The sequence below is a fragment of the Tenrec ecaudatus genome, chromosome X (genome assembly GCF_050624435.1).
Source record: "Tenrec ecaudatus isolate mTenEca1 chromosome X, mTenEca1.hap1, whole genome shotgun sequence".
NCBI classification, from domain to species: Eukaryota; Metazoa; Chordata; class Mammalia; order Afrosoricida; family Tenrecidae; genus Tenrec; species Tenrec ecaudatus.
Genome location: NC_134548.1, coordinates 139076398 through 139089140, shown reverse-complemented (window position 1 = coordinate 139089140; position 12743 = coordinate 139076398). Strand labels below are relative to the sequence as shown.

The window sequence follows — 12743 nt, the reverse complement described above, 5'->3', positions numbered from 1 at the left end:
GATATATAATAAGAATTAATAATGAGTTAAATGACTATATGTTATTAAATTTTTCAAGATTGTTTTAGGGCCTATATCTTTCCGTAGAAATGTTTTTCCTTCTAGTTTTTGCTATAGCTCTTTTATTAGGGGTTTATACAGTTCTTTTAACAATCCATACATCAATTGTATCAATCACTTATGTGCATATGTTGCTATCATCATTTTCAAAGCATTTTCTTTCTACTTGGTATCAGCTCCTCTTTTTTCACTCCCTCCTCCACCATCCCACCCTCGTGAACCCTTGATAAATTTTAAATTTTTTTGTTATTTTCTTACCTTACACCATCCACTATTTCCTGTCACCCATGTTTCTGTTTTCGTCCCCCTGGGGGGGGCTTGTTTAATACTTTGATCATTGTGATCATTTCCCCCTTCTCTCCCCACTTGCCCCTTACCTTCATAGTATTGTTACTTTCATTACTGTTCCTGAGGAATTTATCTGTCCTAGACTCCTGGTGTTGAGGGCTGTTATGTATACCAATGTACATGCTCTAATCTATCCAGATTTGTAAGGTGTAACTTATAACTGGGTCATGATAGTGGGGAAAAGGAAGCATTAAAGAACTGAGGAATGTTGTCTGTTTCGTTGGTGCTATACTGCACCCTGGCTGACTCGTTCCATCTTTCTGTGAGGGGATGTCCAACTGTCTAGAGATGGGCCCTGGATCTCCCCTTCAACTCTCCTAGTTTGCACGGATATGATTATTTTCGCTCTTCCAATGTCTGCTACCTGATCCCCTGGGCACCTTATGATCACACAGGCTGGTGTGCTTCTTCCATGTGGACTTTATTGCCTTCCCTGCTAGATGGCCACTTGTTTAACTTCAAGCCTTTAAGACTCCAGATAATACCCGGGCACCATCAGCTGTCTTCACCACATTTTCCTATGTGCCCATTTTTGTCATCAGTGGTCATGTCTCAATGGTGAGCATCACAGAATGCTAGTTTATTAGAACACAAAGTTCTTGCATTGAGGGAGGGTTGAGTAGAGGCCCAATATCCGTCTGCTACCTTAATACTTAACATATAAATATATGTGCATAGACCTAGATCTGTGTCACAATATATTAATATATTTACATATATACATGCATATATTTATACCTCTATAAATGCCTTTTGCCTCCTAGTTCCTTGCTTTATTTCCTTTTACTTTCATCATGTTCTCCTGCATGCTTGACCTTCATTTGGCTCTCCATAATGCTTCTTGACTACACTGCACTTGGTCAAACCCCAGGGCATTTTATGCCTTCCTTGTCATCAACTTGAGATCTTTTTTGGTTCCTTTTCCCGTTTGTTCGCTCTCCCCTCCCTTTCCCAGCTTCCTCCTACCCCAATGCCCCCCACCCCCATTGTTGGTCCCATTGTTTTTTCCTAAGGATTGTTTATCCTGCCCGTCTTATATAGATAGACATAGAATAAAAACGAGATGGGGGGGAGGGGGAGAGAAGAAAGAGAAGAAAAAAGAAAAGAAAAAATGAAGCCAATAAATAGTTCCAGGTGGGTCCGCTGACCTTTATGAATATTTTCCAATTTGGTCTGATGAGGTGCCAAGCCCTGCCCCACAAGCCAAAAGTCTATTTTCTAGATTCCTCAGAAACTTCATTGCTTTGCCCACCTTGCTGCTTTGCTGAGCTCCCTTCATGGTTCGCCCCCATGTAGAGGACATCAGACCAGGCACAATTAGCGCACTGTGTCTCCAGTGCTGTCCCAATAGCACTGTGTGTCAATATTGGGACTTGGTGCTCAGTGGTGGGGACGGCCCTCTCTATGCATTCATGGGCTGCTCCAGACAGGAATGCTGTCCTGGAGGTTTGGTGAACCAGATTGCAATTCTCTCTCTCCCTCTCTCCTTCTCTTTCCCTCTTAGCTTGCTCCCCTGTGATCTGGGCAGAAGCGCCACTTTCCCTGGGATATATCGTCAGTGTTGTCTTCTCTAGTGCATTCTTCTGGGGAGGAGGTCGACATAGCTGGGTTTGGGACCATCCCTGCCAACCTCTCTGTCCTTCAAATTTTTTATTATACATTAGACAGATGTTTGTACATCAGATCATCATGTTTGCATTTAATGTATCAAAACTCCCAGTTACTTGCCCTGTTTCCTACCCTAAACTTTTTTCTTCCCCATATTCCACTTTTAGTATATTAGTTCTCCTTTGGGCAAGTTAACATCTATCTATTCTGTAATAGAGTGCTCCACTTTCTCTTCCTACCTCTGGGAACCATAAAATTTGATTTTCTTTAGTGTGAAGACTTAATATTGACTTTTTCTAGCAATCATTACATACAATACCTGTTTATGTTTGTCTAACTTCACTCAGCATGGAAGTGCTTAACCGTTTCATCATGGATCCTTACTGGTGTGTAGTATTCAATTGTACCATCTTTTGTTTATCCATTCTTCCACTGATGGGCATTCATTTAGGCTGTTTCCATCTTATTCCTATTATAAATAGTGCTGAAATTAATATGGGTGTGCATATATCTACTCTTGCTATATTCTTTATTTCTGTAGGGCATATATCTAATAGAGGTATTATTGTGTTATATCACATTTATATCCTTAATTCTTTGAAAAAGCGCTCTATCAATTACAAATGTGATTTAACAGTCCCAGCAATAGTGTATGAGGGTTCTTATCACACCTAATTCCTTCTAGCATTTGTCTTCTGTTTTGATTTACATCTCTTGGTTGATTAGAGGTCATGAGCATTTCTTCATGTTTGTTGGTTGCCTGCATATCATCTTTGGTAAACTGTTTATGTTCCATTTTGCAATTAGTACTTTTCTTGTTGGACTATTGAAGTCATCTATAGATTCTGTGGATTAGTCCCTTGTTCAGTATGTAAGTGTCAATTTTTCTCAGTCTGTGGGCTCTCTTTTTACTCATTTAATGAAATCTTGTGATGCATATGGTTTCTTACTTTTACGAAGTCTCCGTCATCTATTTTGTCTTCAGGGGTGTACATGGTTTCCCTTATATTCAATGGTGTATTTATGTTATGTATTAGGGTCCTGAAGATTGTCCATATTTTTCATTGATAATCTTTATAGTTCTAGGGTTTGCATTTAGGTTTACGTTGACCCCACCCTGCATTCAATTTTTTGTACATGGAGTGTGATAAGAGTACTTATTCACTCTTCTGCAAATAGATAACCAATGTTGTCAGTACCATGTGATGAAGAGTCTATCTCTTCTCCCATTTAATCTGTTTTGATCCTTTATGAAATATCAGTTGACTTTAGGTGGGTGGAGGAAACTTGGTGATGTAATAGAAACCCATTGGGGTGCTGACTTCAAGGTCAGCACTTCGAAACCATCAGCCAAATCTTGGGAAGAAAGATGCATCTTTATGCTTCCATAAAGAGGTACAGGCTCAGAAACGCACAGGTGCAGTCCCCTGTCCTATAGTGTCGCTATGAGTTGTGATCAATTGAATAGCAGTGAGAGTTGTTAGGTTCATGGATGTATTCCTATTCTGTTCCATTGGTCTAGGTATATCCCATTTTACCAGTGCCAGGCTCTGTTGAATACCATGACTGTGTAGTGGTTTTGAGACTTGGAGGTATGAGGCCTCCTACATTTTTCTCCTTGTCAAGTAGCGCTCTACTTACCCTGGATTTCATTCCTTTTAGTATAAGGTTGCTGATTAGTTTTTTCATCCCTTTATAGCTCCTGATGCTGGAATCAGGATCAGAATTGCATTATATGTATTAAATCACTTTGGATTATAAGGACATTTTCACCATATGAAGTCTTCTTATATATCAACATTGTTTATTATTCCATTTATGTATGTTTCTTTTGTTTTCTTATAGTTTCCACTGTACAAGTCTTTCATTTATCTGGTTTGACTTATTCCTAAGTATTTAATTTTCGGGTTGGCGATTGTAAATGATATTATTTTCTTGATTTCCACCGTGTGGCCAAATATTTCAATTAGTTCCAACAATTGTCTTGTCCAGTGTTTGAGATTTTATACCTATAGCATCATTTGAGCTTCAAATAGTCTTGTCTGTGCTAATTTGGATGCCTTTAATTTCCTTTTGTTGCCTAATATCTCTGGCTAAAACTTCCCATACAGTGCTGAATAAGAGTAGTGACAAAGGTTGGTCATGTGTGAGTCATGTTCAAAAGGGGAAAACCTTTGATATCTCACCATTGAAGGGGATGTTGGCCTGGGTTTTTACATATATGGTCTTTAGTAATTGGGGAATGCTTTCCTTCAATACCTATTTTGTTGAGTGTTTTATCAATAATGTGTATTGCATGTAAAATGTCTATCCTGTATCAATTGATGAGATCATGTAGTTTTTTTCTCCTTTTGATATCTGGTGAATTATATATATATATATATATATATATATATATATATATCAGAGCATTGCTTTTGCATTCAATAACTTCAATTATCTAACTCCCGAATGCCTTGCCCTTTTCCCCAATTTTTCTTCCTACCACTTATTTGTTTTCGTTGTTTTTTTTTCTCTCCCTTGCTAGGAGAACAAGGAGCAGACCAGCTTCCCCACTCTAACCAGTAGCCTGTTCTCTCCCCACCCACTTATAATCTATTTTCTTCCATAGAAGCTTTTATATGAAATTTTTCATTTCTCTAAAAAATGCTTTCCCATTATTTTGATAGTAATAATAGCAAACCAATAGATCAATTTGGGATTACTGATAATTTTACTGTGGTTCCAAAGTATGAAACATATTGTGTTTCTCCATTATGTGGACAATATTTGATTGCTTGTTTTGGGGTTTTATAATGTTTAACATGTAAATCATTAATTTATTTTCTTTCCCCAAAGTTTTATTGGCATATAATTCACATGTCATCCAATTCAATAGTGCAATAATATGAAGAAGAGTTGTACATTTATCACTAGAACATTTTTTCACTTTTGTGCTCATCGTAATTAGCTCCCAACTTCCCTCAACCTCCCATGTCACACCTCCAAGGAACCATTAGTCCTATTACTATCTCTATAGATTTACCAATTTTGAATTTCATATACAGAAAAATATTGAAAACACAAAGAAACCTAACTAACAAGAATAACAAAATAAAACAGATAAAAATCTTAATATAAAAGAAAGCAGATAATATTAAAAAGTAGAGCAAATTTGAGTGGCTTCTAAGGGAAGGCAAAATAATAGGGGGCTAAATTTTAACCTCACTGCATCTGAAACAACCCACTTTCCAATACTTTCCATGTGTCAGCAAGGTTATTCCTATTGCTGGTCCTTGGTTAGAGGGGATTTACCAGGGGCTTAATCCATGTGTATTTCCCTTTACTTTTTTGTATGGAAACAGCTTTAAAATACATCAAAATTGATATCAAATTATATTACCATTCGATAAGTCTCTACTGAGTATATCAGCCACGTATTGAGTCTCAGTGAGGTCACACACATGGCCAGTTGGCACAGCTCCATTCGTGAATGTTTCGTGCTTTTTTGTGTGCCTTTTCCAATTGTAATATACACCTCATGACTCTCTCTCAGTCATCACCATCTGATTCTTGACATACTGCTGGAAGATTATAACACCTCATTGGTTCTGAAGCTTCATCGGTTTCCCATCATGTTTATTCTCCTCCTCGCTGAGATTGGTGAAGAAAGTGTTTAGCAAAAGTAAACTCACCAAGTACTGGTTGTAGTTCTGGTGCAGCTGCGATAAGGATTTGATCTTACAGTGGAGGAGAGGCAGCTGCAGGGCAATGGAATAGTGGCAGGGTTTGGGAGGTTCTTCAAAGGTTGTTGCTGTGAAGAGGTGGCAAAGGAGGGGGTGGTCAAGTACCAGTTACTTCGGAGGAGGAAACTGTAATGATTCTGAGAGGAATGTCCGGACTACGTATCCATGATATTTTGCACAGACATAACAAACACTTGAGAGGTATTAGGTATTTAAGGAGTTGCCACTGTGCTACGGCAAAATATCTATCACAGGTCCAAAAGTAGAACACCCTGTTCTAGTTCCTGTGAACCCTCTGTAATGGGTATGGTTTTTCTCTCAGGAAACGTGTTTTATGTTTTTTCCCCCTAAATTAAATTGCATTTAAATTCAAGTCAGTGGAAAGTCTAGTGTCAGTCATTTCAGAAGCTCTGGTCCCTCGTTATGGGATGCTTACTTGGTCCCAGGAAAAGGATATGGATTTGGTCCTTCACTCCCACCCCCCTCAACACCACCCCCCCCCCGCTCCTTAATTGCTGTGACTGCCACTGTTCAGTTTGCTACATGATTGCATCAGGGTGCCCTGTACTGGTCCTGGCTATTCTGTCCAGTTCCTGTTCCTGAGAGTTGTAGTGCTTCCATTCTCAACAGGCTGAATCCCAGAATTCCTCCCTGCTATTATTAGTGTCTCTGGACATGATATCCAATTTTCAAAGGTAAGCCACAGCCATATCTCACCATCTGTGCTGCTGCCAAGAAATGAGGCTTGAGTTTTTGTAATTATGAGAAACCCTTCACTCAACTGATATAGCCCTAATCTCCGAAAAGCAGATCAAAATATGAGGTGTAATTTCAGACTTCTTGGATTCAAATCTTACTTCATCACATAGTAATTCCTTGGACAAAATCACAGTCTCTCTGAGCCTCAAATTCCCTATCGATACAAAAAGGGGATAATATTGGTAGACAGCTCACAGGGATATTGGGAGGCTTAAACTAGTTAATGTGTCTTAAGTTTCTAGAACATTGCCTGGTGGTCAGTTCCAACTCACAACAACCCTATAGGCCAGGGTATACCTGCCCTCGTAGGTTTCTGCGACTGTAACTTTTTATGCGAGTTGGTAGTTTCGAACTGCTGAACTTTTGGTTCAGGATTGGTTCAATGGCAGAGAGTGAGTCTGGTTGTGGTTGTTATTGGGTGCAGTTGGAAATACTGGATACACTGGAAACAACAGAAGCAAACACTGCTTCTGTCCTGCACCATCCTCACAATTGTTCTTAAGTTTGAGCCCATTATTGAGGTCACTATCTCAATCCATCTTGTTGAGTTCCTTCATCCTTTTTGCTGCCCTTCTACTTTACCAAGCATGTACATCCTTCTCCAGGGATTGAGTGTGGTAGTTACAGAATCTGGTGTCAATTTGAGGGTTCAGAGTGAAGGGGTGGAGTCTAGACTGTCAATCAGGCAATAGTCAATGAGTCTGCTGTGTGGGCATTGCCTTCTCCTGAGGATGCTGGGAATTCCTGTACTCCTCCTTGCAGGCGGGTGACACTGTCTCTCTCTCGGCTTACTCCCTTGGAGACTCTACTGACAAGGCTCACTCCCTGCGAGACATCCCTGTTGAGAAGACACACGGAGAGAGGCTGATGGAGTAACCTCTGGAGCCCTTCCAGTGCTGAGATGCTTACATCGCCACTGGATCCAAAAGACTGTGGATTTTCCTGCATTTTGGCATCATTGTATGTGTTTTGTGAGTCTGAAGAGGACTTTATAGATTGTTATTGACATACGGGCTAATATCAGACTTATGGACTTGATCTGAACTGGGCTGGGGCTTTTCCTCAATATTCAATTGCTATTGGATATAAAGCACTTTCTCATACACATATAAGTCTCTATGAATTTGTTTCTCTAGTGTACCCAGACTTACACACTGGTCTCTCCCAACAATATGTTCAGAGTATGTGAGGCAAAGTCTCTCCATGCTTTCCTCTAAAAAGCATTCTTCCAAGGCAGTTTGTTTGTTCCTTTGAATTCCATGGTATTTTCAATATTTTTCACCTTCAGTATAATTAAAATGCGTTAGTTCTCCTTCAGTTTTTTCAAAGTCCAACTTTCACATTAGTTCCTTGGTGGGACAAATTGGTATGGAATATCAACTCGAAGGTTGGTGGTTCAAATCCTCTCAGAAGTTCCAAAGAAGAAAGACCTCACTGTCTCATCTATTGAAAGCCTTATGGAGAACAACTTTACACTGGAAAAAGTATGCTCTTCTCCTCAGAAACACATTTTCCACTTTACAAGTGGACTCACCGGTGGTCTGGGGTCACTGATCTACTATGAAATATGTGGGGGTCACAGGTTGCTGCTCTTTGGATATGGAGTCATGAGATCATTGCATTACTCTGAAATACATGGAGTCACCTTCTGTTCATTCAATGGGCACTCTTGTGTTTTCTTTTCTTTTTTCTTTTTCCTGTAAACCTCATAGGAACACTAGGTAGCCCTACTGGTGTAGTGGTTAAGTGATGGGCTGCAATCTGAATGGTCAGCAGTTCACAACCACTAGCAGCTCTGTGGGACAAAGACTGGGCTTTCTAATTCCGATTAGAGTTTGTTTCAGAAACTCACAGTGGGTCACTAGGAGTCAGCATCCACACAATGCTTTTGCCTAGATCAGTCTCTTTTACCTATCTAACCTAATCACAGGCTCTTTGTTCGGCAAGACTTTTACCATATTAGAATAAACAGAACAACAAACCCCACCACTGCCATGGGATCCATTTTGAAACATAATGACCCTATATAGGATTTCTTTCAGAGACTGTAAATCCCTAAGGGAGCAGGTACCATCATCTTTATCCATAGGAGCAGCCCGTGAGTTTGAACTGGTGACCTTTCAGCCCCCTGTTTTCTGGACAGCACCTGTAGAGCTGAATTCATTGTCATGTACCCCTGAAGTACACTGGCCAGGGTAACTCTGGTCTCCTGACCTGCCATAAACCTTTGCCAACTCCAGTGCAAAAAATCGAGACGAATCATGCTCAGACTCATCCACAGATCATTGCATGGTTGTATCTTTAAAGGATAGAACTCAGGAATGTGCCTGTTTATTAATAGGCCTTTTAGAGTCCTGGCAGTGTAGTGGGGAAGCGTTGGGATGCGATCCCCTCAGCCAGTGGTTCAAAACCATCAGCAGCTCCGCAGGAGGAAGGCTGGACATACTCCTATAAATAGTCTCAGAAACCCACAGGAGTTCACTTTGAGTAAACCTTGACTTGAGTGCTTTTGTTTTTTTTTTATTTTTATGAACTATTTCTCGACACTATCTGCGCTTATTTCACATACAGTGGATGTTTTCTGGAATGGCTATTTCCTTCTACCCTCTGAGAAAACAAAAGGCAGGCACCTCCACAAAGCTTTCCCTAACTAATTCACCAACCTTCCATAACTTTTGCTTTGGGGTGCATTGATAGGGGAAAGGATTAGAACTGAGGTACAGAAAGGGTTGAAAAATACAGCGATGACGCAGCTAAAATGGAGTTAGGGTGGTTTCCGGGTTTGTACGCCGGACTTTTCACTTGAGGGGAGGTTGCAAAAAAGAGGAAGAAGGGGGTGATGGGAAACAACAATATGGCTTCCAGGGCTCCACTAATTGGTCAAAGAGTGAATGCACTCTCCCTACAAGCACCACTCAGAAAGCAACATCTGTTTTCAAAAAAAGGGGGGTGTTTGCAGAGTTGGTATCGTCCAGTTGATACTTTGGCAAAGTATCTCTTGTGTAGCTCAAGCTTCCAGGAAGTTAACTGCTGAGGGCTGAACCAATTACAAGACCTTGAACCCTCTTCAGACTGCAAAGCAGAAGCCTGAGCTTCAACCCTGCCCCCCCCCCACCCCCATCACTGCGTGTACGTGGTTGTATCCTTCTGGAAAGGTCTATCTCCACTTGTGGAAAGCTGCCCCTCACCCCAAGGCTTGTGTCTCCCACCCAACACCCCATGGGGATCCTGAGAGCCAGGGGCCTCCTCCAGAGACTGGCTGAGAGAACTAAACCTCCTGTGCCAGGAGCAAGGGATTGATTCGGTTCCCCTCTCTTGGAAGCCTGTGCTCCTCAGCCTCAGGACTCTGAGGAGGGAACTCTTTTTCTTCTGCCCCAGTTCTAGACCTCAAGGTTTCAGGGGATTCAAGGGCTAAAACCCTACCAGGGTCCTCCACGTTCTGTGGTTAGAGGCGGGCCCAAACTCTGAATTCAGAATCTGCCCCCCAAACGGAAATTCAATGGAAAATAGCCCCACATCAGAGCCTTTAATTGGAAAGGGAGGTGGGGATGAGGACTGGGCTGAAACTCTTAAAGAAGTTTGGGGAGGGACCCAATGTGGGAGGGAATTATCTCTTCTGAGCAAATAGTCCCGCAGGACTGCACCAAGCAAACAGGGGAGGGGGAAGTGGGAGGGGGTGAGCCCTTCATGGTCAGATTTGCCTCGCCTCCTCCTTGACTCTACCGGGTTCCAATTTGATTCCACTATGGATTTGAAGCACTGCACCCAAACACTCCCTGTCCAACAACTGGGATATGGCTTCAGGTCCAGGACCTCATCCTATGCCCGTGCCTGCGCTCGCCCTCCAGGTGCCCTCTTGCCCTTGCCACTGAACCCCTCCTCTGCACAGTGCACCCCTCATCGAGCCCTTGGAGAGGCCTCCCCCGCCTCGCACGGCCCGCCCCCCACGGGCTCCCCGCCCACCCCGCCCCTCGCCTCGCCTCCCCGCACCGTGCTCGCCCATATAAACCGCCGCCACTGCCCGCCGCGTGCACTTCCCGCCCTCGCCTGCCTCCACTCCGCCGCCTCGCCGCCAGCCCCATCCGCCGCCAGCTCCGCCGCGCCGCCCGCGCCACTCTCCGCCTTGGGAGGCTCCGCCGCCCGCGAACGCCCGACCTTCGCCACCTTCCGGGGAACCTTCCCCTTCTCGCCGCCTCCATGGCCAACCCGGGTGCCACGCGTCGCCGCTGCCGCCGCCGCCGCCGCCGCCGCAGCCGCGCCGCTGCCACCGCGCTGTGCCCCGCGCCCACCCCTACGGCAACAGGTAGCAGGAAGCGGAAAGCGCCCCCGGCTGTGGCCGGTTCCCAGGGGTCGGCGTCTGGCAACCCCGCGGCTGCGGCGATGGGGGGCGAGGATAGCGAAGGGCCCCTGCTCCGCAAGAAGCCCCGGCGCCTGGTGGCGCGACGCTCGCTGGTGTACTACCTGCAGGGCCGCGGGGTGGGCGCGCTGGGCGGTGCCGAGCGCCTGGGCTTCAGGCACCGGCTGCATGCCGCCGCCGTGTCCAGGCTCCCCGCGCTGCTCGCCGAGCGCCCGCTGGCCCTGGGCACCCTCAACAAGGTCTTCGCGTCGCAGTGGCTGAACCCCAGGCAGGTGGTGTGCGGCACCAAGTGCAACACGCTCTTCGTCCTGGATGTGCACTCGAACCGGATCACGCGCCTCCCGCTGCTGCGCGACCGAACACCGGTGCCGGCCCGGGCCCGGGCCCAGGCCACCAGTGGCATCCACGCCATCGAGCTGAACCCCTCCAAGACGCTGCTGGCCACGGGCGGCGAGAACCCCAACAGCCTGGCCGTCTACCAGCTCCCCACGCTCGACCCCTTGTGCCTGGGCGACCGCCTGGGCCACCGAGACTGTATCTTTGCCATCGCCTGGATGTGCGACGACGTGGTCGTGAGCGGTTCCCGAGATGGCACGGTTGCGTTGTGGCGCGTGGATCCCGACATGTGCTCTGGCAGCCTCGCCTGGCACAGCAACGTGGGGCTCCCCGTGTATGCCCATATCAGCCCCAGCGACATGGAGGCCATCCCCAGGGTCAGCACCAGCCCCACCAACCGCAAGGTCCGTGCCCTGGCTTTCAGCGGCCAGAACCAGGAGCTGGGGGCCGTGTCCCTGGACGGGTACTTCCACCTGTGGAAGGCCCGGAGCAGCCTGTGCAGGCTGTTGTCCATCAGGCTGCCTTTCTGCCGCGATAACGTGTGCCTGACCTACGGCGACGAGCTGTCCCTGTATGCCGTGGGCTCCCAGGCCCACGTCTCCTTCCTGGATCCACGCCAGCGCATCCAGACCATGCGGCCCCTGTGCTCCAGGGATGGCGGCACTGGCGTGCGCTCTCTGAGCATCTACCAGCACCTCATCACCATAGGCACGGGCCAGGGGTCCTTGCTCTTCTATGATATTCGTGCCCAGAAGTTTTTGGAGGAAATGGCGTCAGCCAGCCCGAACTCCAGCCCAGTGGCCACCGGGAGGAAGCTCAAGCTGAAGACCGGGAGAGGCTGGCTCAACCACAATGACCACTGGTTAAACTACTTCAGCGGTGTGGAAGAGATCCCCAACGCCCTCTACACCCACTGCTACAACTGGGCTGACATGAAGCTCTTCGTGGCTGGGGGCCCTCTGGCTTCAGGCCTCCACGGCAACTACGCGGGCCTCTGGAGCTAAGTGCGTAGATCTACTTTTATGTTTTGCCTGACTTCTTCATTCTGTGATTGTGGCTTTTCATTCTGTGCCTATTTTTCTCCCCACAGGTAGAACCCTACCAGTTGGCCAGGATTTGGAGTGTTCGATGGAGACAAAGAGAGAGGGGTGGATCCTTCAGGCAACCAAACACGTGGCTTTATGCATTCTCTGCACCTGTCCAGCACCAACCACCATCTTTTTGCCTTTTCGTACAAAGAATTTTGACTCACCCTAATTGCTTCTCTCTCTAGGTGATTCAAGTATTCCGTTTACACTGATAAAGATGACGTCTTGGTCGTATAATTAGTATACATTATTTTTCTATTTTGGGAGATAATGGTATTACAACGAAAACTTTTTGTTATATTTCATTGCAGATAGATGGTATTTTAAGAATCGTTTTTGCTAAACGGGGTTTATACATTTGTTCTGAAGAGCTAGCTGTAGTTTTATAGCATTGTTACAATTGAGAAACACATTCAAAGTTAAAAATGACAAAATTTTGGAAATCTTTGATTTTTAAGTTGG

The 12743-nt window shown here is 45.2% G+C and overlaps 1 protein-coding gene across 1 annotated transcript in view; it reads left to right on the top strand.

The window, feature by feature from the left end:
• The window catches only part of LOC142433745 (DDB1- and CUL4-associated factor 12-like protein 2), a 55575-nt gene extending 43378 nt beyond the window's left edge, over window positions 1–12197 (top strand). Inside the window, exon 2 of the mRNA XM_075538457.1 lies at window positions 10305–12197. Within this exon, the coding sequence (XP_075394572.1) occupies window positions 10305–12197 (1893 nt within the window). The remainder of the gene's footprint in view (window positions 1–10304) is intronic.
• The last annotated feature ends 546 nt before the right edge of the window (window positions 12198–12743 follow it).